We start from the raw sequence: 24158 nt of genomic DNA, 5'->3' as shown, positions 1-24158 counted from the left end.
ACAAAATGTATAGAGATCAATTGAAACCAGTATCACTAGTTTATTCAATCAAGAGCTATCTAATGATATGTATTTAATGATACTAAGCCATCATTTGGCTATGCTAACTTACGGCAAAATTGTGCGGGCGGGTGATGGTTTCGACAAAGTTACGGGTCATGACACCTCTCCAGAGGAGAGGGGATCGGCGTGACTGCTCAGACCCGCGTGTACTTTTGTTCTTGCATATTAAACTGTTCTCGCCCCAAATAACGTCCCTCTATACCAGTTATATCTCCACGTAGCTAGGTGTCATGCCGTACATGTTGTTTATATTGCGCAGTAGTGCTGAGTGAAAATATTGATTGAACTTAATTGTTGATCATTGAGATGATAGTTCTTCTCGGGTTTATATCTCTAAATGGTTTCATCTAGGACTTTGAACTCTAATTCTAGGAATTTCAGGCTGTCAGTTTGAATCCTGAAGGGAAGGGGGATATCCGGATTTTCCAACAGTTCAGGTACCCTACCCATATCATGTCCCATGCTCGCGCAGAATTTGTTGCTAAGTAGCGAGTCATATGCCAGGTTTTGCCCGAGACGTTACCTCGCCTCTCCCCCAGGAAGTTATAACCCAGGCCCATGCTATGCTATGCTACAATGCTTCATGCAATACCGAGCAAATTCACGGTCCGCCACGATCTTCGTCTATGCGCACACACATATATAATATACATTGTACATGTCTGATGATGACGACTGCGAGAAAAATTTGGACTAGAACCCTTATTGACACTCCGTCGCTCAACCCTTTACTCACGTCCCCCATGATGGCCAACATTGAAGACCAGATCAACCATGGAGCCATAGCAGCCTACGTCTCCAATGTTTCGCCCAAGGCACCAGATTCCACGTCCTCGAAGTAGGCTGGCTGGAATACGACGAAGGATACATCCTCCTTGGCGGAAACTCTAGTGTCAAGAGCACCCAAGGCCTTTCCTCCGTCAACAAACGGCGAGAATTATCCATGTACTGTATACTGATCGACCATTTGCAAGAGGGTCTCATACTCTCGGAAACGGGCTGCGGAAAGGGCTATCCTCAGGTTTGGGGTCCTGGTCTGTCGGACGTCTTCGCACGTGTGCGCTATGAACCGCAGCACGAGCTCCGAGCGGCCATCGCGGCGACGGGCCATAATGTTGAAGACGTTAAAAATGTAATCATAGGGCACTTACACCTGGATCATGCGGAGGGGGGGTTGGGGGTTAGGGGTTGGACGAATTCTTGGACCGAAAAGATGTCGAGATTTGGGTACATGATAAGGAGCTTCGGTCTGCGTTTTGGACGGTAGCGAAGGGGGCTGATGTCGGTGTCTACCTGGAGAATTACCTCAACTTAGGCCTGTATGCTCTCCATTTCATATCGAAGTACTACAAAATTGTGCTTGAAACGCTGACATTGCCCAAAAACTGGAAGACTTTTGATGAGCAGACCTGTTGAATGTTGGAGGGTTCACCCTCAACTTCAGGATTAAGGTTCAGGATTAAAGTTTGCAGTCCTAAACTTAGATCGTAGGACTTTCATCTAGGATTTTCTAGGACTCAAGTCCTAAAAAGAACCAGTCGAAGATATAAGGTCTCAATGGTCCCCCGATTGCGACAGGATCAAGGAATACACACGATTCACCTTAATATCTGACAAGACCTTTGACTTTTGTCGGGGCATTTAATCGAGGGGCCGTGAATTCCTCTCTGTCCCATCTCGTGTCGAAATGCTACTTCGTTGATAATTTCAGGACGATGCCAATCATGCCAGGCTGATGTGAGGCACTGTGGATGAAATTATGTTATTGATTGAGTAGCCAATGCAATATATAATTAATAATGGACAGGGGGTATCGGCGACTTGCTCTCTTCTCATTTGCAAAGCCATCATGGCAGTAGGGCATGTAGCCCACATAAACTCCTTTTGAGTATTAGGGGTTTTATGGTTTTATTGGTGACAGGTGTAAACCGCGTCATGCCATGCTAGGCTAGGATAACCAAAAAAGAGATGGTGCTTAATCCCACCCAGGTGCTTTACATCTTTCGTCTCCTTTCTACTTCTCTTTTAATCCTTCGTTACTATTCATCCCCCAACGATGGGTTGCGTTCTTTCACTTGTATCATGCTCCGTTGTCCTTCCTGCTGATGTTCTATATTCCTTTTTAGCTAAGTAAACTAGAATGTGAGAAAGAGGAAGATACAGTTGCTTACGGAGAGGTCCTGGTGATTCGGCAATTCCTCGTCTGGAGCTTTTGAGAAGAACTTCGTCCTCACAGCCTGGACAGATTTTGAGCTCTGAGGCAGAAGACTCAAGGTGCGTTCCAAGGTTGACAATAAACTCTGGTACGATTCCAAGGCTATTTTCCCAACACTATAGTCTCGGTCAATGGCCTTGCGCATGAGAGCCACGCCGGCCACAACGTGATGTGGATAGGGGTCAATAGATACAAGAGGACCAGTTATGATGGGTTCATTGCCGCCGGTTATCGAAGGGCTGGGATGGTTGGACGTTGAATCAGGCATAGGACTTATCGTGTAGGTGTTGTGCAGACCAAATGCCAGAGCGTTCATGACTGTAGTTTCCGCATCGGCGCTCTCCACTGCAAAGCTTGCAAGCAGATCGTAACGATTTGTGGCGTCGATGAAATCCACAAACATCAAAATGCTCAAGTGGTAGTGCAGCATCAATGAGTCTTACTGGTATTATTACAAGAGCTTGTTGCATGGCTTGAAGGGGATACTTACACCAGCGAAGCTTCGTCTTCTGACCGAGGAACGGCATGCGTTTTTGGCACATGTCGAGACGGGGGCGATATATGGTGTTGAAGTGCCTAACTGAGTCAACAACTAGGTCATATGCCTTTTGAACATCTGACTCGTCATGGCCGTCTCTAAGAGCCTCTTTAAAGATTGCCGTTAGTTTCCAGCCTAGCAGCTTCCAAGACGCTCCCGCAGCGATGATTTGATTCGCTCGTTCGTCTGTCATCTCGAAACTGCTCAGACCCCAGTATTTGGCTGTCTCGTCGAACATGTTAGAGGTAGTTCTCACAAGACGCCACGGTAATTCAGCTTCGAAGCCAAACAGGCCGGATGAGAGCAGGGAGCGGCAATTGAGTGTTAAGGATGCCGAAGTATCGAATGTCAGGGCTGCCCAGTACGCCATGCTTTCCGCATTGATGAAGCTGGAGGTTCCAATCGACTCTGGAGTTGTACAAATAGCCTGGACTTCCATTGTGGGTGATGGAGACACCTTTGACCCACTGAACTGCAAGTTCCGTTGCCTGGCTCGAAGAGTCTGTATTTGTTGCAGAGCTGCGTGGACGCAAGACTGCCCCGATATTCCATCAGACTCCTCCTCTTCAGATATGCCATATGGTATTGGCGTTAGCGCGAAGAGGAAAAGCGATATCATCGACCGATAAGAAGGCCGGTTAGTGACTTTCAGCATGTCTCGCCGCGCGTGTCGCCAGAGTGCCTGGGTGATGTCCAAATGGGCGCGTCTTGAAGGAGAAGGTTGGGCAGTAAGGTCAAGCCACCTCGCAGAATAAGAAGCGACGCTGCTTCGAAGAGATTGTTGAATCTGTCGATCTGTTTCGCTTTCTTGTTGGTCCAAGTTCTGCCTGTCGGAATATTCTGCCATCCATCGATCCAACTGGCAGCAGAGGTCAGAGACGCTGACATATTTTTCGGCAGAACTATCGTGTCCAAACCTGCGTGTAGTTGTGTTAGTGTTTTGGGCTAGAGAGTCAACTCTTGGGGAATATACACAAATGGGTTGCTGTATCTGCCCATCCAAGACCCAAAGACGGCTTCAAACCCTTCTATATAGAAGGCAGACAGCCATTTGGACTCCAACTCGCTCAAGCAGATAGTGCTAGAAGAAGGAATCAGTGTATATGATGGCGATACAACATTATGCTGCACAGAACCAAGGGCAGGAGAAGGGATGGTGGGATTTAGAATGCCCTGAACAACAAGAGAAGGTGCATTCCAGTCTACCCCAGAGATCAGCAGGTTTCTTTCCGCTGAAGCATCCACGTGCTTAACGTCCGAAGAAAACGGTGACTCACGCCCAGTACGAACCGTTTCTCGCCTGCGCCCCATGCTTTCCACAGGGAAGGATGCTCCTCTAGCATCTTGCATCCACTTCTCGGGAAGGCGAAGTTAGCTGAAGTCGACCTCCCGCCAGTCGCTGTGATCTACCTTGAAAGTGCATTGCCGGAGACTTTTCTGACAGCGGGTACAGGAAACTGGGGAATCACCGGCTTCGCTGCGGCGGCGCGCAGAGTCACAAGCAACGCGAGATCTGCGACATTCATCACAGCTGGAGAACTGGGTTCGACGGGTGACGAGGTCGCCTCGACCTTGCATGATGAGGCCTTAATTCAGAACGTCTGAACTGAGTGCAGTCAAAGAATAGGCAAGGACAAGGTCGAGAACTAATGATATTGAGCTGAGTCTATAGGCTCTCACTGATCTGTATCCTGGATGGATGTAGATTGAATGTCTCCCTGTGGAGTTTTGCCTTCGGATCTGGTTCTCCTTTTGTAATTGGGAATCGAAGCCCATAATTTCACACCAAGGAAGTGCGGGGGTAACGCAGATAGCTTGGCTGGGGTAAGATCTGTCGTCGGGAAGGCCGCCTGCTTCATGACATTGGCTTTGCGAACTGAAGGGCATTGAGTGTCAAATCCAACGAGCCCATTTCTTGATTATGATGTTTTCTCTTAACTTTGTGACTTCTAGTGGCATCGGCTAGCCACATTGAGGTTCTCCGGGATCTGGTGTCGTCTTGTTGCCAAACAAACGCCATAATGCCACCTACTGAACAAGGTAACCAGTCCTTTCTACATGGGGTGCTGTAGCCAGCCTAGCCAACGGGTTGATCAGCACTACATGCTTTGATGTTGTCAAGAGAGGCGTTATCCGCGTACCGGTTCGGAACCGGCTGCCTTATTGGCTGCACGTTATGTTACAGCGAGGTATCCATAATCTCACTAGTAATCCCAATGCCACGTGGCGCAATGTGACGCTAAAACCCACGTGTGAATGGGTCCAGATTCAGCCATGGTGTCGCGGTGAGGCTCAAACGGCAGGTCACTACCTACTGTACAGATATGCACTTAAGGCATTTATGCATCCTTCATGTAACGGAGTAATAATGCGGTAATAAAACTCCAGGCCGCTATATGGGGATAAGTTGCGGGGTAAAGCTGAAAACAACCTACCTCCATACCAGTACCATGATCCTTGTAGCGTTGCAAAAGTGCTGATCTTCGCTGCAGCCACAGGCACACGTTTGTTAGAACTGTCGGAACATCTCGGGTCTTACAACCGTATGGCGCGGGCTGCTATTTGCGCCCTGCGCCAACTCGATTCATGCAACATGTCTGTAACTTCTTGTGGCAGTAGGCCAGCTGGTGACATCTGTAATTCTGTATATATACTATGTGATGGGTATTGTTAAGTGTTGGTTTTCGCAGAGCCATGCCCCACCTGCCCACCCTCTCCGCCTGCTCTAGAACCCAACGTTCTCACGGCAGCTCTTTAGACAATTAAAATAATGCCTCTAAGAGAGAAGACATTGTTTCAACTCCAGTAATGGTCAATACGGCCGAGAGTGCCTTCAGGTCTCCTGAGAACATCAGGGAGAAATGTCTTTCCCCATGCCCTCGGAAATCCAAGTCCGATTAGTTTGCAATACCATCCACAACCCCTCTTTCGCCACCACCCCTCTTTCGCCAGGCAAAATAAAAAAAGTTCCACCAAAACTCATCAAGTTCACTTACACGAAAGTCAGCCTAAATATATAGCTACTCAAGAGAAATTACCTCTATTGATCATAAAAATGATTGGATGTGATGATTCTGACCTTATAAGGCTGTGCGGGGTACGTGATCTATGCGTGCTGTGCTATGGAAATGTCGTTAGTTTGATCACCAAATTCCTCACCGCTCTTTGCCTTGTATTTTGGTCTTTGTCTTTGACAACGACATGAAAATGCCTAGGTAAGACTTCCATGGAAATACACAGAGGACAACATGGCAGAGGCCATATTGGATGTTACTGACAATGGCTTTTCGCCCCCTCAAGCCGCTCATAGACGGGGAGTGCCCCGAAGGACTCTAATCGACAGACTTCACGGCCGCGGGGCCGTGAAAGAGCAGATCCACCCTCATCGACGGTTGTCCAAGAGACAAGTGGATAGGCTCGCTTTCTGGATACTCCGTCAGGAGTCTTTGGGCTATGCTCCGTCCCACAGTCAGATCCGCGCTTGCGTCATGGGCCTGCTGAGACAGCAGGGCGAACATCCCGACTTGGGACGTAACTGGGTGACCAAGTTTATCAATCGCCGCGCAGACCTAAAGACCAAGATAGGTAGACGTCAAGAAGCCAAGAGATTTGACTCTTTCACACCTAGAGCGGTTCATTGGTACTTTGATATCAGGGAGGGCCAATATGGTTGGATCAAGCCTGAAAACACCGTCAACGTTGATGAAGGCGGTATTATGACTGGTTTCGGCAAGAATATGCCTCTATTCGTTGTCAATTCTTGAATTCTGGCCGACTAACCCTCTGGATTCAGGTCTAGATAGCCTGGTCGTTGGAAGCGCGGACCCGAAGCGCAAGGCGTTTCTCAAAGGACCACAAACTCGAAATTGGACTTCATTCATCGAAGCTGTCACTGCTGACGGCCGCGCTTTAGTTCCTGGCATAATCTTCAAGGGAAAAGAACTGCAGAAACAATGGTTTCTTGAGGAGTTCAAGCAGATAGCAGACTGGTATTACATAACATCGCCCAACCTGTGGACTGATGACCACATAGGCATCGAATGGCTTGAAAGAGTTTATCTGCCCCAGACTACACCTGCTGACGAGTCAGACGCTAGACTGATCATTTTAGATGGTCATGGAAGCCATGCAACAGTATGTTCTCCATTTTCCCCACCTCAGGTAACATCTTGAAGCCATTGAAGTAAAGAGTCCTGACTCGTTCTCAGTGATGGGGCTTCTTGTAGAGCCGCATGCACACAAGCTTGCCCCGATATGCCATCAGTCTCCTATCTTTCGAGATATGAGCTGGGATAGGCGTTAAGGAGAAAAGGAACAACAATAACGTGGACCAGTAGCAGGAAATTTGAGCCATTTTAGGTTATGGTTAGTTTACAAGAGTTAGGATTTCTTTTTTCCGAAATTCATGTTCAAGGTGCAAATCCAACTTGATCCACTCTCTTATCATATACGTTATCTTTTCAGAAACCACACAACTATCCCGCAGCCAGCGTACTATATGCTTATATCCCAATCTCTAATTACAAGGCGATTTATACCATGTGGACATTATCTAATATCGTTCGCCATGAGCAGAAATGACATATCCATATACTATCGAAGTGGCTCGTGGATTATGGGGCAGCTCCGAAAATTCTCAATCTGGCCTGGAATTCCTATGCAAACGGAACGCGCAGATTCTCCCTCCCTTAGCCATATCCCAAACATAAGTGGAGCTTATTAAAAACGGGCAAGTTAGCAGTGGAAGCAAGAAGTATGCTTAGGACTTGCTCTGTGAGATATCTCTTACTACTTACGTCACCACTAGCCTGTGTAACCACTAGTGATCTTATTGACTTGGTTGACCATGGCAGCAACTTGAGCACCTATAATATTGCGATACCAATTAGCCCTGCTGAACTATTAATTGGTAGAAAAAATTAGATAACGCACCTCCTCTCTGATCAGCATTTGATCCATACCAGCCCATCCAGTCAAAGCAAGCATTAGAGTTAGACAGCATAGTCCCACCCCATATGGAATGAACAGTGTGGTCCACCTTTGCCTGTGGATAGAGGATGATGATTTTGTTCGCATCTGTAGCAAGGTTACACCGTTCAGTAAATGCACGACCATATCTTATAAGGAAATGTTGGGTTCGTACCTGCCCACTTGTTATAGCCAGTATTATCGATGAACTTAGATCCGATATGGCCGTAGCTCTGCTGGCATCCATGCAGGGCTACATGTAGCTTACATACAGTGGAACCGTCTTGACACACCTGGGGCACATACAGATACCCAGTAGTGTCCATTCCGGAGGCCCCCTTCGTGCCGGTCTGCGCGAAAGACACGAGGGTGCCAGATAGTGCACGGTTGGTTCGAGGATTAAGAGCGCCATACATCCACTTTAAAACATCACCTGCACCATCATAACCGCAGTTGCTGATGTAAGGGGAAGCAGCCCGGCCACAATTGGTGTTGCCAGTCGCGCTAAAATCGGTAGGGAAAACGTGAGCAGCTCCATTAGTCGTCACGAATGAGACCTTGGACTGGCCAACAAAGTTGGCCAGCTGCGCTTTCAACTGATTTAATGGTTTTGGCCCCACGGTGGTGTCTGCCGATCCGACCTGCATATAAATCTTGCGGTTGGGGAGGTTGGCAATAGGGTCAATTTGGTTTCCACTCCAGGACTTCATGTTGGCCACTGGCTGCGTGATGGATGGAGTCAGGTTGTACATGCAATTGGTGTACTGTATTGTGGAGAATTGTTAGCATAGGCAAGTTCCGTTGAGATAAAGGTTCATGAAACGTCTCGATATGTCTTACATGTTGGTTTCGAGCGCAATCATACGGGCCCCCAGCAAGTACACCGAAGCCGATTTTGAAGGTATCGGAGTAGGCAACACCGAGCTGCGCCGCCATGAATCCTCCAGCAGAGAATCCAGAAACTGACACTGAGTTGGGATCAACATTGTAGGCACTGAGCTCAGCTGCCAGCACCCCGGGCCCAGCAATGCCGGCTAGCCTCAGGATTTTGATAAGACTGAACATGATAGGAGCAAGTGAAGTCCAGTCTCTTGGTGAAGCTGGGAGTAAATTGTTCTTTGTGAAGATGAAATTTGCCAATGATGGGAGGCTGGCAAGATCTGATGTCGAGGGGAAACACGGGAGTTGATATATGTACAAGACGTCATTTAATACCAACTACCGTGGAGTGAATTCCGTACAAGAGTAACAAAGTTTAGGCAGGCTACCCGGAGTGATCGGCAGCCAGTTCATTGCACATGCGCTCGAAAACAGATTCTGCCTATAGGTTCATGACATATTACACTCGGGAGTCCTTCCAGTTTCGGACTAGAAGTGCGGGGAGTGGTCCTACCTTCATTCGGATCCGATAAATCAATGGCAAACAAGTAGGATGGGCTGGGCGGAGTGCATACCATCCACAACCCCTCTTTCGGCATAACCCCTCTTTCGGCAAGCAAAATAAAAAAGCCACCACCAAAAATCAACAACTTCACTTACACAGAACTTGACCGAATTGATAGAAATCCGTGAAACTTTTCGTTTCATAAATCATAAATAGGGTTTATCTATTGTACTCTGGTTTTTTTCGCTACCCGCCGCGACCGCCTGGGTGGTTGGTGGGGTATGTTTTCCTCTCTGACTTCGATGACAGAACCAGCCTCCGATTCTGACTCTTGCTCGCTTGAACAGACAGATTCCACCACAACAGGCATATTTTGAGTCGCCCCTTCTGGTATGGACTCTTTACCAGCTAGAGTCTCTCCAAGAGCCATAAAACGTTTGTTAGGATTCGGCACCGCCTTCCTCTTCTTCCCTCTCTTCAGGCGAGCCAATTCTTCCTCTAGGCTAGCAATCCTCAGCGTATGCGCCGCTACCGTCTGCTGTTGAGCCTCAAAGCCCTTAGCTATCACGCTGTACCGTCTCCGTGTCTTTGGTGTTTTGTTCAGCCCAAGATCACGAATTTGACGGCTCGTCTGTGGTGTATCGTCCGAGTCAAAATACGGCCTGGGCTCGGGAGTCGCCCTTGGGCTGCCATTCGGCCTATCTTCCTGGATTTCTGGGTGCCGCAGCGCTTTGGCACGTGAGATCGGCCAATTTCCAGTAACCCTCCAGCCAGACAGTATGTTCTTCTCAGTCATTCCAACTCGACGAGCCTTGGCGTAGGCCCTGATGAAATTAACCTTGTCCATCGGAGCGGAATCAGTCAACGAGGCGAACTTTTCCAACTCTCGTCGATATGCAGCCTTCGAGGCATTGAATACTCCATTGTCCAGTGGCTGGAGTCCATGAGAGCAGTGTGCTGGTAGATAGCAGCAATAAACATTGTTCAAAAAGCACGTGGCCATCCATTCATCCTTCCATCACTCAGCACTGATCTTAAGGTGGGGAAAATAGTGAACATACTGTTGCATGGCTTCCATGACCATCTAAAATGATCAGTCTCGCATCAGAGTCGTCGGCAGGCGTAGTCTGGGGCAGATAAACTCTTTCAAGCCATTCAATGCCAATGTGGTCATCAGTCCACCCGTTGGGCGATGTTATATAATACCAGTCTGCTATCTGCTTGAACTCATCAAGAAACCACTGTTTCTGGAGCTGTTTCCCCTTGAATATTATGCCAGGAACTAAAGCGCGGCCGTCAGCAGTGATGGCTTCGATGAATGAAGTCCAATTCCGAGTTTGTGGTCCCTTGAGAAACGCCTTGCGCTTCGGGTCCGCGCTTCCAACGACCAGGCTATCTAGACCTGAACCCAGAGGGTTAGTCGGCCAAAACTCAAGCATTGACAGGGAATAGAGGTGAATTCTTGCCGAAACCAGTCATAATACCCCCCTCATCAACGTTGACGGTGTTTTCAGGCTTGATCCAACCATATTGGCCCTCCCTGATATCAAAGTACCAATGAACCGCTCTAGGTGTGAAAGAGTCAAATCTCTTGGCTTCTTGACGTCTACCTATCTTGGTCTTTAGGTCTGCGCGGCGATTGATAAACTTGGTCACCCAGTTACGTCCCAAGTCGGGATGTTCGCCCTGCTGTCTCAGCAGGCCCATGACGCAAGCGCGGATCTGACTGTGGGACGGAGCATAGCCCAAAGACTCCTGACGGAGTATCCAGAAAGCGAGCCTATCCTCTTGGCTCTTGGACAAGCGTCGATAAGGGTGGACCTGCTCTTTCACGGCCCCGCGGCCGTTGAGTCTGTCGATTAGAGTGCTCCGAGGCACTCCCCGTCTCTGAGCGGCTTGAGGAGGTGAAAAACCATTATCAGTAACATCCAATATGGCCTCTGCCATGTCTTCCTCTGTGTATTTCCATCGAAGTCTTGACCTAGGCATTTTCATATGTTGTCGCAGATAAAGGCCAAAAAACAGAGAAAAGAGCGGTGAAGAACTTGATGATCAAATTAACACTATTTCCATAGCACGGTATGCATACATCGCGTACCCCGCACAGCCTTAGAGGGCTACAATCGTTAACTCCAATCATTTCTATAATCAGCAAAGGCATTGTCCCCCAAGTAGCTATTTATTTTGGCCAATATTTGTGTAAGTGAAGTTGGTGAGTTTTGGTGAAGCTTTTTTTATTTTGCTTGCCGAAAGAGGGGTTATGCCGAAAGAGGGGTTATGCCGAAAGAGGGGTTATGCCGAAAGAGGGGTTATGCCGAAAGAGGGGTTATGCCGAAAGAGGGGTTGTGGATGGTATTTCTTCAGCGCCACGAAACAGCCATTATAGGAAATTCGTGGCAAAACGTTACGTAGTGCGAGATTATTGTCGCGGTCAGCGAGGGAGCAGGCCTCGTCCGGTGCCGCGGCAATGGCTTTCTGCAGTAGGAAATATGGTCCCGTGCTTTACGTCGGCCGCATGAGCAGATTGCTCGCGCGCTGGCAAGGTTTGAGTCTCTCAACAGGCGTTGCGGGGTGCAGGATCAGCATATCGCAAGCTGCCATTTGCCCAGTTGGAAAAGTGTGTGAGTGAGGAACCACTGAAGAATCGGATCCGACTTCCGTCGATCCCTGAAACTAGTTAAAGCGTTACGACTGTTGACTCGATATCATCTTGACCTTGAGGAGTCTGGCTGACATGCTCGTTCCAATTCTCAGTCTCGTGAGGTTTGTCATTACGTCTCTCGTGTGCATAGGTATCGCATTGACCTCGGGAAGCCATAATTGCGGTCTGCTTGCATATCGTGTTCTATACGAATGTGGTTCTTTTGGTTACCAACAGAAGGCACGGCTGTTAATTGCCCCTAGAACAGAATGTACCTTATACACCACTATATTTAATTATTTTTATATAATTAAAGCCCTTAAATTCATTAAAAGCTTAATAACTAGAAACACTAAAACCTTTAATAGTCTAACTTTTCCTCCCCCTTAATAAAATACCTATTATATATAATAGCTATTCCTATATAATATATTATAACATATTATTTAAATTTTATTTTATCTACCCTCTCCTATAAGTTTAATATAGTATATATCTAAGCTAGATTAAATAGGTTTCTTAAGGTATTAAAAGCTTTTTTTTCTATATTAAGGTCCTTCTTAGCTAGCTTTTAGAGCTTTTTAATCTTATAATAAGCTATCTTCTTCTCTGGTTATAGCTAACTACATATAACTTATAGAGAAATGCTATAGTTTTATTTTAAATATATTACCTTAATACAGAATTAATCCTTTAATTTAAATAATTTAAATATTAAACTATATATAATACTTAATAGAGCTATTAAATAAATTATAGATTAATATAATCAAAATAGAGAAAGATATTATAAGAGTAACTTTTAGTTTTATCTTTATAGAGAGTGTCACAGCTCGAGGCCAGATTGATTGATTGATTTGATTATATCCTACTCGGTTGTAATCGTCTAAACGATTATGCCCGGATAACGGGGTCCGGCGAACAGCCGAAGTCTCGCGGATCAGTATTGCTCGAGGCCAGACTGGCGTACCCTAGACCACTAACCAGATGGATCCGGATCACGTGGCGATACGTTATCGCGCAGACTTTGTTCACCGACTTGATAACCCCTAAACGTAGCTCCTCGAGCTACGTCTTGTCAATAGAGCCTGACCTGCCTGCAGTGCCTACCCGTAGCAATAGATTCTGTTCCGCCTGAAGCGTTCCCCGTTCACCTGTATACCGAGCCCAACCCGTGACAGAGAGGATTTTCTTAAGAGATAGCTTATAGGGAGAACTATCTTAAGGGATAGTTAATAGATAGATTTTTATATCTTTTAAGAGAAGAGTTTTAATTATAATTAGAAGTATAAGCTTTCTAACTATATTACTAAAAAGCTTAAAAATAAGCTATTATAAGGGTATTATTGTTGAACGGATCGCGTGCGCCTTGATGTCCTTAATTGTATGTGTATTGTCGAACTCCATCCCCCGCCTTCCTCGGAGAGGGGTCTGCTTAATTTTTTTTTTTTTGTATATTTTTCATCCGGGGGGCCGTAGGCCCCAAAAAGTCTCCTAACGGAGCACAGGACGTGCTGAGCTAAACTATCTACAATCGCTGCCCGGCTGATTCTCGCTCGGATCATCTGCAAGGCCTCTTGGATCGGAGCCGTATACATGCTCGAGCGTTTTCTGTACTCATTACCTCCAAGAGGCACCTCTCTACTCGTAGCCAGCTCTACAGTAGTTGTCGGTGAAGCACGTCCCATGGACATCAATACAGTTGATCTCAACAGAGCTTCCCTCCAGCAACGCTTCTATCTAGTTCATACAGCATATCATCGGCACAAGGGCGCTTTACTTTCAAGAGGTCATCCCGTCAGCGGGAACTATTCCTCTCCAGCCTAGAATTCTCCTGCACAGATAGATCAAGTAGCTTTCCATACCCTAAGGCAGGAAGTCCATGATCCCCTAAGATAGCCAGTAGCTGCGACCCTAGAACCGTGCATCCTTGGGGAGAACCCTTGCAGGAGAAAACCCCAAGGCGGCCAGAACGCTGCTCTGTGGACGAGGTAGTCGCCTCGTTCCACGGTCTCCAGGTAAGCTCTGTACCATTCGACCCAGCGGTTTTGTCAAGTGGTCTCAGCCAGTGAGACAAATCGTCGAAGCCCGGTCGTGTTCCTGGCGGCAGCCGAGGCTGCAAAGAAGAAGAGGTTCTCTGGGCAGTATGCGACTGCAGAGATCGGTCATGCAGCTTCCGAGCTGCAAAAAGGGCAGCGAGCCATGCGGGGCTCGTGCGTCGAGGTCGGGGGCACCAAAGGGCCCAGAAAGTCAAGCAGCTAGCGGCTGCTGGTGTTGTTCGGGCAGCAAAAGCGGCAGTGATCGGCCGAGGCAGCGCTAAACTGCAGGCGAAGGTGAAGGTGAGGGTGCAATGGCCCTGAATGTCAAGCAGCAGAATGCCGCAAATGTTGTCTGGGCAGCCGAGGCTGCAGAGGTCGGTCGTACGGGGAAAATCGAGGGCGCAGAGCCCGAAATGTCGCAGGCTCGCGAAGCCGAAATGTCGAGGTAGAAAGAAGTCGCAGATAACACATAGGAAATGGCGCCCGGAGGCGATATCAAGAGCGCGCGAAGCTCAGTGTCGTTGAAGACACGCGTCACGAAGAAAGGTCAACTCTCTGAATCCCTTTCTTCCAGCAGCTGTTAGGGTCCCGTTAGCCCCACAGTTGCTTTTGCTGCCATTTTGGACTGCAAAAATTCTTTACCCTAGCAAAACGCTAACAGCGGGTGCCAAGGAAAAATTTTTACAGGAGAGAGTTGAGGGGTCTGCGTATTATGCTCTCCTGAATGGGTCTAGGGTTGCCGACAGCTGACTATTAGGTCACATGATACCCCGTGCGGACATCCTACTGTTCAACAATTTGTTGTTGATATTGCGCAGTAGTGCTGGGTGAAAGTATATTTTATGAAACTTGATTGTTAATTATTGAGATGAGAGTTCTTCTCGGGTTTATATCTCTAGATAATTTCATCTAGGACTTTGAACTCTAAATCTAGGACTTTCAGTCTAACAGTCTAAACCCTGAAAGGAAGTGGGATCCCCGGAATTTCCAACACAATTATAATGTAATATCTATTCTATAGAAAAAACTCTATTTATTGCCTTAGGGTTAATCTAAACTATAACGTAAGTAAGTACCTTATGTGTTAGTCTTTGACCACACATTAGATACCATCCCGTATACAATTTCTACCAGGCGGCCTCTGCACGAGACACGTAAATGCACAGAGCAGACTCCTAATCAGGCCATTCTTCTTTATACCATACAATACCCGAGACTGATTAGCTACCAAGCATATAATCTCTCAACCTGGAGACGGCCGGAACTCTCAGGCCGTTTTTTCTTTCCCCGCATGCTTTTTCCCCCACGTCATCTTGTGGGGGCGCTCCGGGAGGTACTGGCTGACTAGATAATATTAGCGAGCAAGTTTTCGGTTTCGGAACCACGTGTAAGTGGATGCTTGTGCATTAGCGGATTGCGGGGAAGGGGACAGGCATCCGTGAAATTGAGAGCAGATATCCATGGTTCTTGCCGCCGAGGAATTTTCGTTCGGTCTTATTTGACTCTGATGTGAGAATAGACCCTTGAACTGTCTTGACTTGGCCGCCTACCAGCGAATATGAGCGACGTGGGCGTGAAGTTTGAATAAGCTGAAGAACCCTGGCTGACATGGTCTAAGCGCCCCCGTTCTGAAGTTACGGTAGCATTGAGTCTCCATCCAAACTGGATCACATCGGATCCGATGTCTTTCGATGGCCACCACCTCCACACTCCCCCAGCAAGGCAATCCCAGTCCAGATAAGATAATTGGATATGTTCAAAAGTGTGGGGAGAATTCTGTCAACCCATGTCCCTAGATTATAAATTCTCTCCTCACGACGAAATTTCCAATACACCGCTTTCATTTACCGAACTCCATCGAGCGGGTCTATCTCCGTATTGAGCTTTTTATCGTGATGACCTTAGCTGCCCTTTTCAGGGTAATAAGACCCGACCCCGGCCAACCGCCACCGAACAAGCTCGATTTTATGAACGCATAACAACATCGATCATCAGGAGTAAAATATGTCGACACCCTCGCCGACGGTGGGGAGGGTGTAATATAGTCCGAAGGATGTATCTCTATGATATGATACTTCATATTAATAATATTTCATGCTGATAACTCTATTATACCGGAAAAGCCATCTTATGTAGTCGTTAATCAGGTTTTCAAACAATTGAATTCCGAAGCTTATCTAATAGCGTCCGAACCATAGAAAAAGCAGGCTGCGGCGCTAGCCCTCGAGGCCAGGGACAGCGACACCACCATAACTGTCTACCTTACCCGCAAGGAAATCATCAACAGCTCGCATTCCTTCCTCAGCTCCACTGCCAGCTGAGCTTCGGGGAAATAAGATGTAGCCATGCGGCGCACCTGGTATAATGCTGAGCATCGACTCGCCGCCAGCTGCTAGTCATTTCATGCTCATGAACAATGTATCGTCCAAGAGACAGTCCTCAGTTCCACATGTGAAGAGAGCGGGAGGCAGCCTTCCTCTTAGCTGTCCAAGATCTGCAAATAGTGGGCTGATATGAGGATCCTTGAGCGTCTCTGGTGACCTCCCTGGCAGGAACGCGTCGCGAAACTCATTAACCCTGTCTAGGTCGAGAACGAGATCAAGTTCTCCTCGTCCATATGTATATACGCTCGGCGTCCAATCGAGGCTATAACACCCAAAATGGAGCAAAACACCTCTAAGGCGGTGATCAAAGATTTCAGCTTTGCTGTGCTGTAGTAAATGGAGCACAACAAGCATCGACAAGTGCGCACCCGCAGATTCTCCGCCGACAAATGCCAGAGGCGCTTTGAAGGTGGCATTTGCGTTGGACACGAGCCACTCTGCCGCGTCGTAGCAATCCTGCGGTCGTGCCGGGAAGGGATGCTCTGGTGCGAGCCGGTAGCCAATAGAGATGCAAAGGAGCCCATGGTCGTTAGCCATGGCCTGTAACCTGAGATCCTGATATGTTTCGTCCTGCAATACCCAACCGCCGCCGTGGATGTGCATGAAAACGGCGGTCAAGGGTTTGCTGTTCTGCGGTCTGAGGATGCGGCATGAAATACAGCGACCTGAGTCACGCGAAGGTATTTCGAATGCGGTTGCAGAGGGAAGAAGAGTCGGACCAGGAAGAGCTGTTTTGCCAGCAGCACGTAGACGTCGATATTCGGCAGCTCCAACTCCCTTCCATTTAGGCCCATTCTTGGTGAGGTCGAGAAGCACACGATTGAACGCTTTAGATTCCAACGAGACCGCTGCCGGATTAAAACATTCCGATCGCGATATAAGTGAGGAGTATGGCGACATTCTGCTCAAGAAAGAGGTTGAGTGCTGAGAGGCGGAAGAAGGTAAACGTAGTGAGACTATTTATAATTGATAAATTAAATCAAAAGAGCCCTTAGAAGTCACCGCCTGAATTTGAGATAGGCCCCGGATTGGGTTGCGAGACGAATGCGAAGCGCTGGCCCCAGAGAGCGGAGTTTGACCAACGTAGGTACTACTTTCACTTTGCAGGTACCTTCGGATCCGAACAGCATCTTGGTTGACGCCAGCTATTGTATAGTACAATCAAAAACCTAAATGATGGACCTCTCCATAGCAAAAAAAGCAGAGCTCCTTGCAATAACCAAGAACGGTCAAACTTGACACCTGCTTTGAACTCTCCGCTTCCACGGAGCAAGGCACTACAGAACTATCCGAGTTTCACCTCCATCTTTTAATTGGACTAGTTCAGAAGCTTTTTGGCCACCGGTTGTCTAGTGTTGAATCATTTGACTCCAATGATGTGTTGGTTAGAAACATACAGAGGTTGTACTTCATATCACACGCAGTACACTCTACAAGGACCTAGTATGATCGGCCGAGTCGATGCAAATTGACTTACGTTTAGAGATAGGCATTCTCCCCAGGAGATGAGCTAAAATGCAGAGTAATTTCTGTGGAAGGATGAATACACTAGACCAACTGAAGCAAATAGGAGCCCTAGGAACAAGACTTGCACCTCTTTACTAGGCAGACAACCTCAAGATCATGCTTGCATTCTAGCAGGCAACGTGTTGAATGTTGGAGGGTTCACCCTCAACTTCAGGATTAAGGTTCAGGATTAAAGTTTGAAGCCCTAAACTTAGATCGTAGGACTTTCATCTAGGACTTTCTAGGACTCAAGTCCTAGAAGGAACTAGTCGAAGATATAAGGTCTCAATAGTCCTTCGATTGCGACAGAATCAAGAAATATACACGATTCACCTTAGTATCTGACACAACGACACTTCTAAAGGCAAAGGCAGGCAGCAATATACAGATCACGAGTCAAACTAATTGCATCCTGAAACTATAAGACACTGTCTGTACTTACGTTCACTCATTTTACATAAAACCAGGAGTCTTCATTCATCTAGGCCGGATTCCATTCTGTGATGTGTGCATGAGACGGTCACAAACCACATCAAGTTACATGCCATCTAGCACTTAGCTGAACACTTTTGCTTGCTTCTGAAGATCCAGGAACGTCTCTTTGTCATGACCTGGAATAATTTGACCCTTTGTGATACGTTCTAGATGCTTCAAGCGCTGAGTGCTTCTGAACCAGGCTGGATGGTCTCGAGCTAACCAACCTTGCGGGATACCGTCTCGCCACTATTGAAAGAATTGTAAGCCCTAATCCACACAGCCTAAATCGGGATTGAGAAAATGATGCTTACTCACATTCTCAATAACGTGACAGTGATCGCTGAGAAAGAAAAAAGTCCCCATCTCGGGCATGTTGATCTGCATTCCGATCAGGCCCTCTGTATGTCCTGGCAGATGGTGTAATGTAATGCCCTGACAAAAGTCGAGACTTTTCTCATCGAAGGTCTTCCAGTTCCTAGAGTATCTTAACATTTTCCCAACGCTAGTGTCAGGATTTACCTTAGAAACCACGTACAGGCCTAATTTGAGATAATGCTCCAGATAGACACCCGTATCGGCTCCGGTGGCCACCGACCAAAATGCAGACCGCAGTTCCTTATCGTGAACCCAAATCTCAACATCTTTTCGCTCCATGAATTCATCTAACCCGCCGGCATGATCGAGGTGCAAGTGTCCTATGATAATCTTCTTGATATCTTCGATCTTGTTGCCCGTCGCCCCGACGGCCGCACGCAACTCGTGCTGGGGCTCATAGCGTACGCGCGCAAAGACATCCGACAATACAGGGCCCCAGACCTCAGGGTAATCCTTCCCACAACCAGTTTCCCAGAGGATGAGGCCCTCATGTGGGTGATCAATCAGGATGCAGTACATGGGCAACTCGCGGCGTTTGTTGACGGTGGAGAGACCTTCTGTACTCTTCAGACTAGTATTGCCCCCACGAGTGACGAATCCTTCATCACACTCAAGCCAGCCTACTTCGAGGACATGAAACTTAGTGCCTTGTGGGCAGACATTGGAGACATAGCTTGGAATGGCTCCTTGGTTAATTTGCTCTTGGATCTTGGGCATGATGGGGAAGCTAAAGAAAGGCGTTGGCGTGGTTAAGAGTTGGGGCTGGTGTAGTATCGATATAGGCAGTGTTGTAGGCTATTCACCGGTTCACAGGTATTAAGAAAGCGGTGAATTCTAGTATTTATGATTATATAGGCAGCCTAAGGCTTGGGTTGTGCCAGGAGCTCGCATAGCCCCTTCTTGACGTGCGCGAATTCAAGTGGATGCCCTAGCTCTAGTTCCTAATTCAAGTTTCTAGAGTATCGTTACGGCAGGCAGTTGTACGAAGAAGGTGTGTTCCTCCGCACGCTGTTATCTCCGACAACCTGCACTCTGATATTCTGTGGCCTGGGGTAGTCCGCTCGGGTCAGGGCTGACAAGTGAGTCTAGACTTGGGAATCTTGACTAGGGAATTGAGACTCGGATCCGGGCAAACCCCGCTCAGACCCACAGACCAGGATCGGGTCCCAAGTGGGCCTCCCCGGATAGGGCGGATGAGTGGATCAGTACGGAGAACAACCCTCTTAACTAAACCGGGATACAGTCCCGGAGGTAGGGTGGGTGGAGAGGGCCCATTACTGTATCATGCACGAGGTTGTGCTCTGTAGAGCTGGGGAAGATACCGGGATGTGTTGGGAATGGTCCGAGGGTTTTAGTTCTCTCAATGCCTCGTAGAGTGATTGCAAATTCATATTCATCCCTCTCGGCCTAATAAGACTTTCTTAAAATCCCTTTTTGTTGGTCATCTTGATCGTTAATGATATCCACTGTTATAAGGCTTGACGTCGAATATTCCTGCCTATAATTCGCATCTATTTGTTCTTGAACAACAAGACTACCATCACCACCGTCGCTGCCGTATTCAAGAACATGGCTTCTTTCAATTTGTCTGGCCTCAAGAGGAAGGACCTCCTTCAACAGAAGGGCTATGTCACGGGAATCCGATCTTCCTCTCTTAGCGGGACCACTTTTGAAGTGCGTAATCCAGCAACCCTCAAAACTATAGCGACTCTTCCAGAGATGGATGCCGCAGATACTGAGAGAGCCATCGAATTCGCCCACGAGACCTTCGAATCGTACAAGAAAACTCAAGCACGGCAGCGAGCACGATGGCTCCGACGCTGGAGCGACCTCTGCCTAGAGAATATAGATGACTTGGCCCTCATCCTCACTCTTGAAAACGGCAAGACCATTGCTGAATCGCGCGGCGAAGTGGCATATGGCGCCTCATTCCTCGAGTGGTTTGCCGGCGAAGCGGAACGGACTTATGGCGAAGTCGTCCCAGCCGCAAACACCAGCCAGCGCATCCTAACTATCAAAGAATCGATTGGGGTCGCGGCGATCCTTGTGCCTTGGAACTTTCCTATCGCTATGATCACCCGTAAGGTTGGCGCTGCATTGGCTGCTGGGTGCACAACCGTCTGGAAACCCGCTGGAGAGACTCCTTTGAGCGCCCTAGCACAAGCAACGTTGGCACAAGAGGCAGGGGTTCCAGCGGGAGCCATCAACGTCATCACTACACTGACCAAAGTGGCAGAGGTTGGACGGGTGTTGTGCGAGTCCAGGCTTGTGCGGAAGCTCAGCTTCACGGGGTCTACCAATATAGGCAAGCTGCTCGCCCGGCAGTGTGCTGGTAGTTTAACCAAGCTTTCGCTGGAGCTCGGCGGGAATAGCCCCTTTATTGTCTTCGATGATGCCAAGCTCGAGACTGCAGTGGGAGCTTGCATTCAAGCCAGGACGCGCAACGCCGGCCAGACATGTGTGTCTGCGAACCGCATATTCGTCCAGGATGGAATCTATGACCGGTTCACAGGGGCCTTGGTCAATCGGCTCAAGGAACTAAAAGTCGGATTGGGCACAGCGGAGGGAGTGTCGATCGGACCTCTCACACATGAGCGCGCGGTTGAGAAAGCATTGAATCACATCAAAGGTATGTAATCTGTGATTATTCGACAATATTCGAAAGCCTCATTCCGCTATGGGATGGGGATCTTCTAGGATCCTGCTAACTTTACTCCCTTAACAGATGCCGAATCTCGCGGTGCGTCTGTACTTCTCGGTGGTGCCTCGTTTCAACCTGGCGGCCTTCCGGGTTATTTCATTCAACCCACTATTCTGAGTGATGTGTCCCCGGAATCGCTTTGCACTCACGAGGAGGCATTTGCCCCTATCTTCGCTCTCTACCGCTTCAAGACCGAGGTGGAAGTCTTGAAAAATGCCAACGCCTGTGATGTCGGCTTGGGCAGCTACGTCATGACCGAAAGCGTTGCACGCATGTGGAGAGTGGCCGAGAGTCTCGAGGTTGGCATGGTCGCAGTCAACCAGGGATCAATGAGTGCATGCGAGAGTCCGTTTGGAGGTGAGTGAAGACTTCGTAAACCCTATGCAAAGCGTGGACACAACTAATAGGCCTGAGCTTAGGTATCAAAGAATCGGGGTATGGGCGGGAAGGTGGACATCATGGAATTGAGGAGTATCTTACAGTCAAGAGCATACTGATCAACGTGGCTGATTAAAAACCAAGAGTTCGTAGATAAATTAGTCATATGTAATGTTGGAAAATCCGGGTATCCCCCTTCCTTTCAGGGTTTAGACTGTTAGACTGAAAGTCCTAGATTTAGAGTTCAAAGTCCTAGATGAAATCATCTAGAGATATAAACCCGAGAAGAACTCTCATCTCAATAATAAAAAAACAATCAAGTTTTACAAAAATATATTTTTTCACCCAGCACTACTGCGCAATATAAACAACATGTAATGATTGAGGTTTTCCCTTATTACTTATTTACAATAAAGAAACTGCTCTTGTAGGGTGATGTCGAAAAGATTGATCATACAACAACCCACGTTTGACACTTCCATTCCGCGGTTTCCTTTTTTTGACTCTTGTCAGATCTCCATAGCCTTAAGCCTAGAGAGTAACGTAGTAGATCAAATGTCCTACCCATTATTCATTCCTATTCTAAAGAAAGTAGCGACATGCACCAACAGGAATCATTTGTGTCCCACGTGGCGTCCACGTAGTGCTCGCGTTGTCATTGCATGACTAGCTCAAGTTTACCTCCACCACACGAGGTTTTGTCTCCACCACATGGATTACCGCATTGCATGCCAAACTCAAGTTTGCGGCCACCGCGTGGTGCTCGCATTGCATGGCTAGCTTAAGCATGCGCTTGTCCAACGGTATGCATCATGAACATATGCGGCTAGCCCGTTGAACCCTCCGGCTTCACCCGTGAGGGCTCTTGTCGCATGAAATCAAAGTCAGGCCTGTGCCGCCGAGAAGAGTAAAGGGAAAGGCGGAGTAAGCAACATACTTGATCATTATAAAGCGGACTTTATCTTCCTCTGCCATTGACCACACAGGCCTTCATCGATTTAGACATTTACGTCTCGTCAAGCTAAGCTCACTCTTCGGAAATAGTACACAAGTACTCCTCGAACTTTATTGCAAAGATGTCTCCCAAGTCAATGCGCGCAGTAGTCTTCAAGGGCCCCTATCAGGTATGAATTCGCTTTTGTTCATGTATGTTTCGGCCATATTAATGTCTTCCGCCTACAGGTTGCGGTTGAAGATCGACCCTACCCACAGATCCGAAAGCCTACCGATGCCGTGCTGAAAGTGACGTCTACTGCGCTCTGTGTGAGTACACAACCTCTATTCCAATCTCTCCAAGTAAACTCACCTGTGCCTAGGGCTCGGACCTGCACTTCTATCGCGGCCACCTGGAATGCCCCACGGGCTTTATCTGCGGGCATGAGTTTGTTGGTGAGATTGTGGAGAAAGGAGATGACGTCAAAGGCTTTGACATTGGCGATAAGGTCATTGTTCCTTTCTTCTCTGCCTGCCAGGAATGTTATTACTGCGTGCGTGGCCAAGCGAGCCGATTCAAGAAAGGTGAACTATTCGGCAACTCAGCCCCGGCTAACACGATCGATGGCGGGCAAGCCGAGTATGTCCGGGTTCCACTGGCCTCAACGACACTTGTAAAGGCTCCCAGCGGTAAGACTTGACCGTGAAAAACAGACGGATATACTGAAGCGGCATTGCTGACTTGGTCTCTTCTGTAGGAATCCCCGAGGAATTGCTCGTTCTTATGGCCGATATTTTCCCCACTGGCTATTTTGCTGCTGCCCGTTTCCTAAAGGACCTCAGCCCCCATGACAAGAAGGAATTCACGACCGTTGTCATTGGTTGTGGGCCAGTGGGCATCTGCGCAATTACCTGTGCACTCACTATGGTCAAGACTGTGTATGCGATCGACTCGGTGCCCGAGCGCCTTGCTGAAGCGGAGAAAATCGGTGCCATTCCGATCAATTTGAATGATAGCCCAGTGGAAAAGATCAAGGCAGCGACCGATGGCCGCGGAGCGGACGTGGCCATGGAGATTGTAGGTCACGCCAATGCATTCAAGCTTGCATTCGACCTGGTCAGGCCATGGGGCAAGATCAGCTCTGTGGGAGTTCACACAGAGGAAATCCCACTAAATGGGCTGTTGTGCTACGGGAAGAATGTCACTATGGCCTTTGGAAGATGCCCTGTGCGAAGTATATTTGAGGAGGCCCTGGACGTCCTACATAGAGAGCAGAGGAAAGTTGGCTTCTTGTGTGGCAAGACCATGTCCCTTGAGGATGCGCCGCAGGCATACAAGGACTTCGAAGCAAGGAAGGTGCACAAGGTTGTTTTTAAAATTGACAATGGCGCTAAGGCCCTTGCCTAATTTGGAGGATAGCACCAGGGCTAGGATAGTGTAGTCTCAAGATATTCCCAGCTTCCATCATTGGCCAGCCATAATGCTCTGTCTGTAACGTAACAGAGTCGCGATGAGTGCCGAGAGCTCAGACTAAAATCACAACATCTGGGTCTAT

General features: G+C 48.0%; 7 protein-coding genes across 7 annotated transcripts; 3 read left to right on the top strand and 4 right to left on the bottom strand.

Annotated features, from left to right (window-relative positions):
• Nucleotides 1-777: 777 nt before the first annotated feature.
• BKA55DRAFT_709784 (uncharacterized protein) lies at nt 778-1383 on the top strand. Its single transcript, XM_046200767.1, has one exon. It carries the CDS (start codon nt 1007-1009, stop codon nt 1328-1330), a length of 324 nt encoding a protein of 107 aa, XP_046044219.1. The 5' UTR covers nt 778-1006; the 3' UTR covers nt 1331-1383.
• An 815-nt stretch (nt 1384-2198) lies between these two features.
• On the bottom strand, nt 2199-3815 carry BKA55DRAFT_522704 (uncharacterized protein; the record flags this gene model as incomplete). The annotated part of the gene is made up of 3 exons (XM_046188600.1): nt 2199-2716; nt 2769-3733; nt 3790-3815. The coding sequence occupies 3 exons, from the start codon at nt 3813-3815 to the stop codon at nt 2199-2201; spliced, it is 1509 nt and encodes a 502-aa protein (XP_046044218.1).
• A 3471-nt stretch (nt 3816-7286) lies between these two features.
• BKA55DRAFT_667209 (Alpha/Beta hydrolase protein) lies at nt 7287-8849 on the bottom strand (the record flags this gene model as incomplete). Its single annotated transcript, XM_046197817.1, has 5 exons — nt 7287-7531; nt 7587-7681; nt 7749-7892; nt 7960-8548; nt 8625-8849. The coding sequence occupies 4 exons, from the start codon at nt 8847-8849 to the stop codon at nt 7620-7622; spliced, it is 1020 nt and encodes a 339-aa protein (XP_046044217.1). The 3' UTR covers nt 7287-7531; nt 7587-7619.
• A 4411-nt stretch (nt 8850-13260) lies between these two features.
• Nucleotides 13261-13517, bottom strand: BKA55DRAFT_580396 (uncharacterized protein; the record flags this gene model as incomplete). The annotated part of the gene is made up of 1 exon (XM_046193953.1): nt 13261-13517. A coding segment is annotated over exon 1 (237 nt), but the record flags the coding sequence as incomplete, so codon positions are not given.
• Nucleotides 13518-16064: 2547 nt separating this feature from the next.
• BKA55DRAFT_709761 (beta-lactamase-like protein) lies at nt 16065-19307 on the bottom strand (the record flags this gene model as incomplete). The annotated part of the gene is made up of 9 exons (XM_046200766.1): nt 16065-16240; nt 16283-16494; nt 16620-16779; nt 16817-17156; nt 17316-17377; nt 17710-17742; nt 18440-18461; nt 18531-18690; nt 18751-19307. 9 exons carry the CDS (start codon nt 19305-19307, stop codon nt 16065-16067), a joined length of 1722 nt encoding a protein of 573 aa, XP_046044215.1.
• Nucleotides 19308-20159: 852 nt separating this feature from the next.
• Nucleotides 20160-21856, top strand: BKA55DRAFT_653032 (aldehyde dehydrogenase domain-containing protein; the record flags this gene model as incomplete). Its single annotated transcript, XM_046197362.1, has 3 exons — nt 20160-21219; nt 21316-21648; nt 21699-21856. The coding sequence occupies 3 exons, from the start codon at nt 20160-20162 to the stop codon at nt 21803-21805; spliced, it is 1500 nt and encodes a 499-aa protein (XP_046044214.1). The 3' UTR covers nt 21806-21856.
• An 889-nt stretch (nt 21857-22745) lies between these two features.
• Nucleotides 22746-24010, top strand: BKA55DRAFT_523297 (chaperonin 10-like protein; the record flags this gene model as incomplete). Its single annotated transcript, XM_046188630.1, has 4 exons — nt 22746-22793; nt 22852-22932; nt 22986-23292; nt 23361-24010. The coding sequence occupies 4 exons, from the start codon at nt 22746-22748 to the stop codon at nt 24008-24010; spliced, it is 1086 nt and encodes a 361-aa protein (XP_046044213.1).
• Between the last annotated feature and the right edge of the window lie 148 nt (nt 24011-24158).

The sequence above is a fragment of the Fusarium redolens genome (assembly GCF_020744475.1).
Source record: "Fusarium redolens strain MPI-CAGE-AT-0023 chromosome Unknown BKA55scaffold_18, whole genome shotgun sequence".
NCBI classification, from domain to species: domain Eukaryota; kingdom Fungi; phylum Ascomycota; class Sordariomycetes; order Hypocreales; family Nectriaceae; genus Fusarium; species Fusarium redolens.
Note: the sequence above shows the minus strand (reverse complement) of the source record. Positions and strands in the feature narration are given on the sequence as shown.

Excerpts from the sequence above, each read along its gene's own strand:
- BKA55DRAFT_709784 (XM_046200767.1), top strand. The coding sequence starts at position 1,007 with ATGTACTGTATACTGATCGACCATTTGCAAGAGGGTCTCATACTCTCG.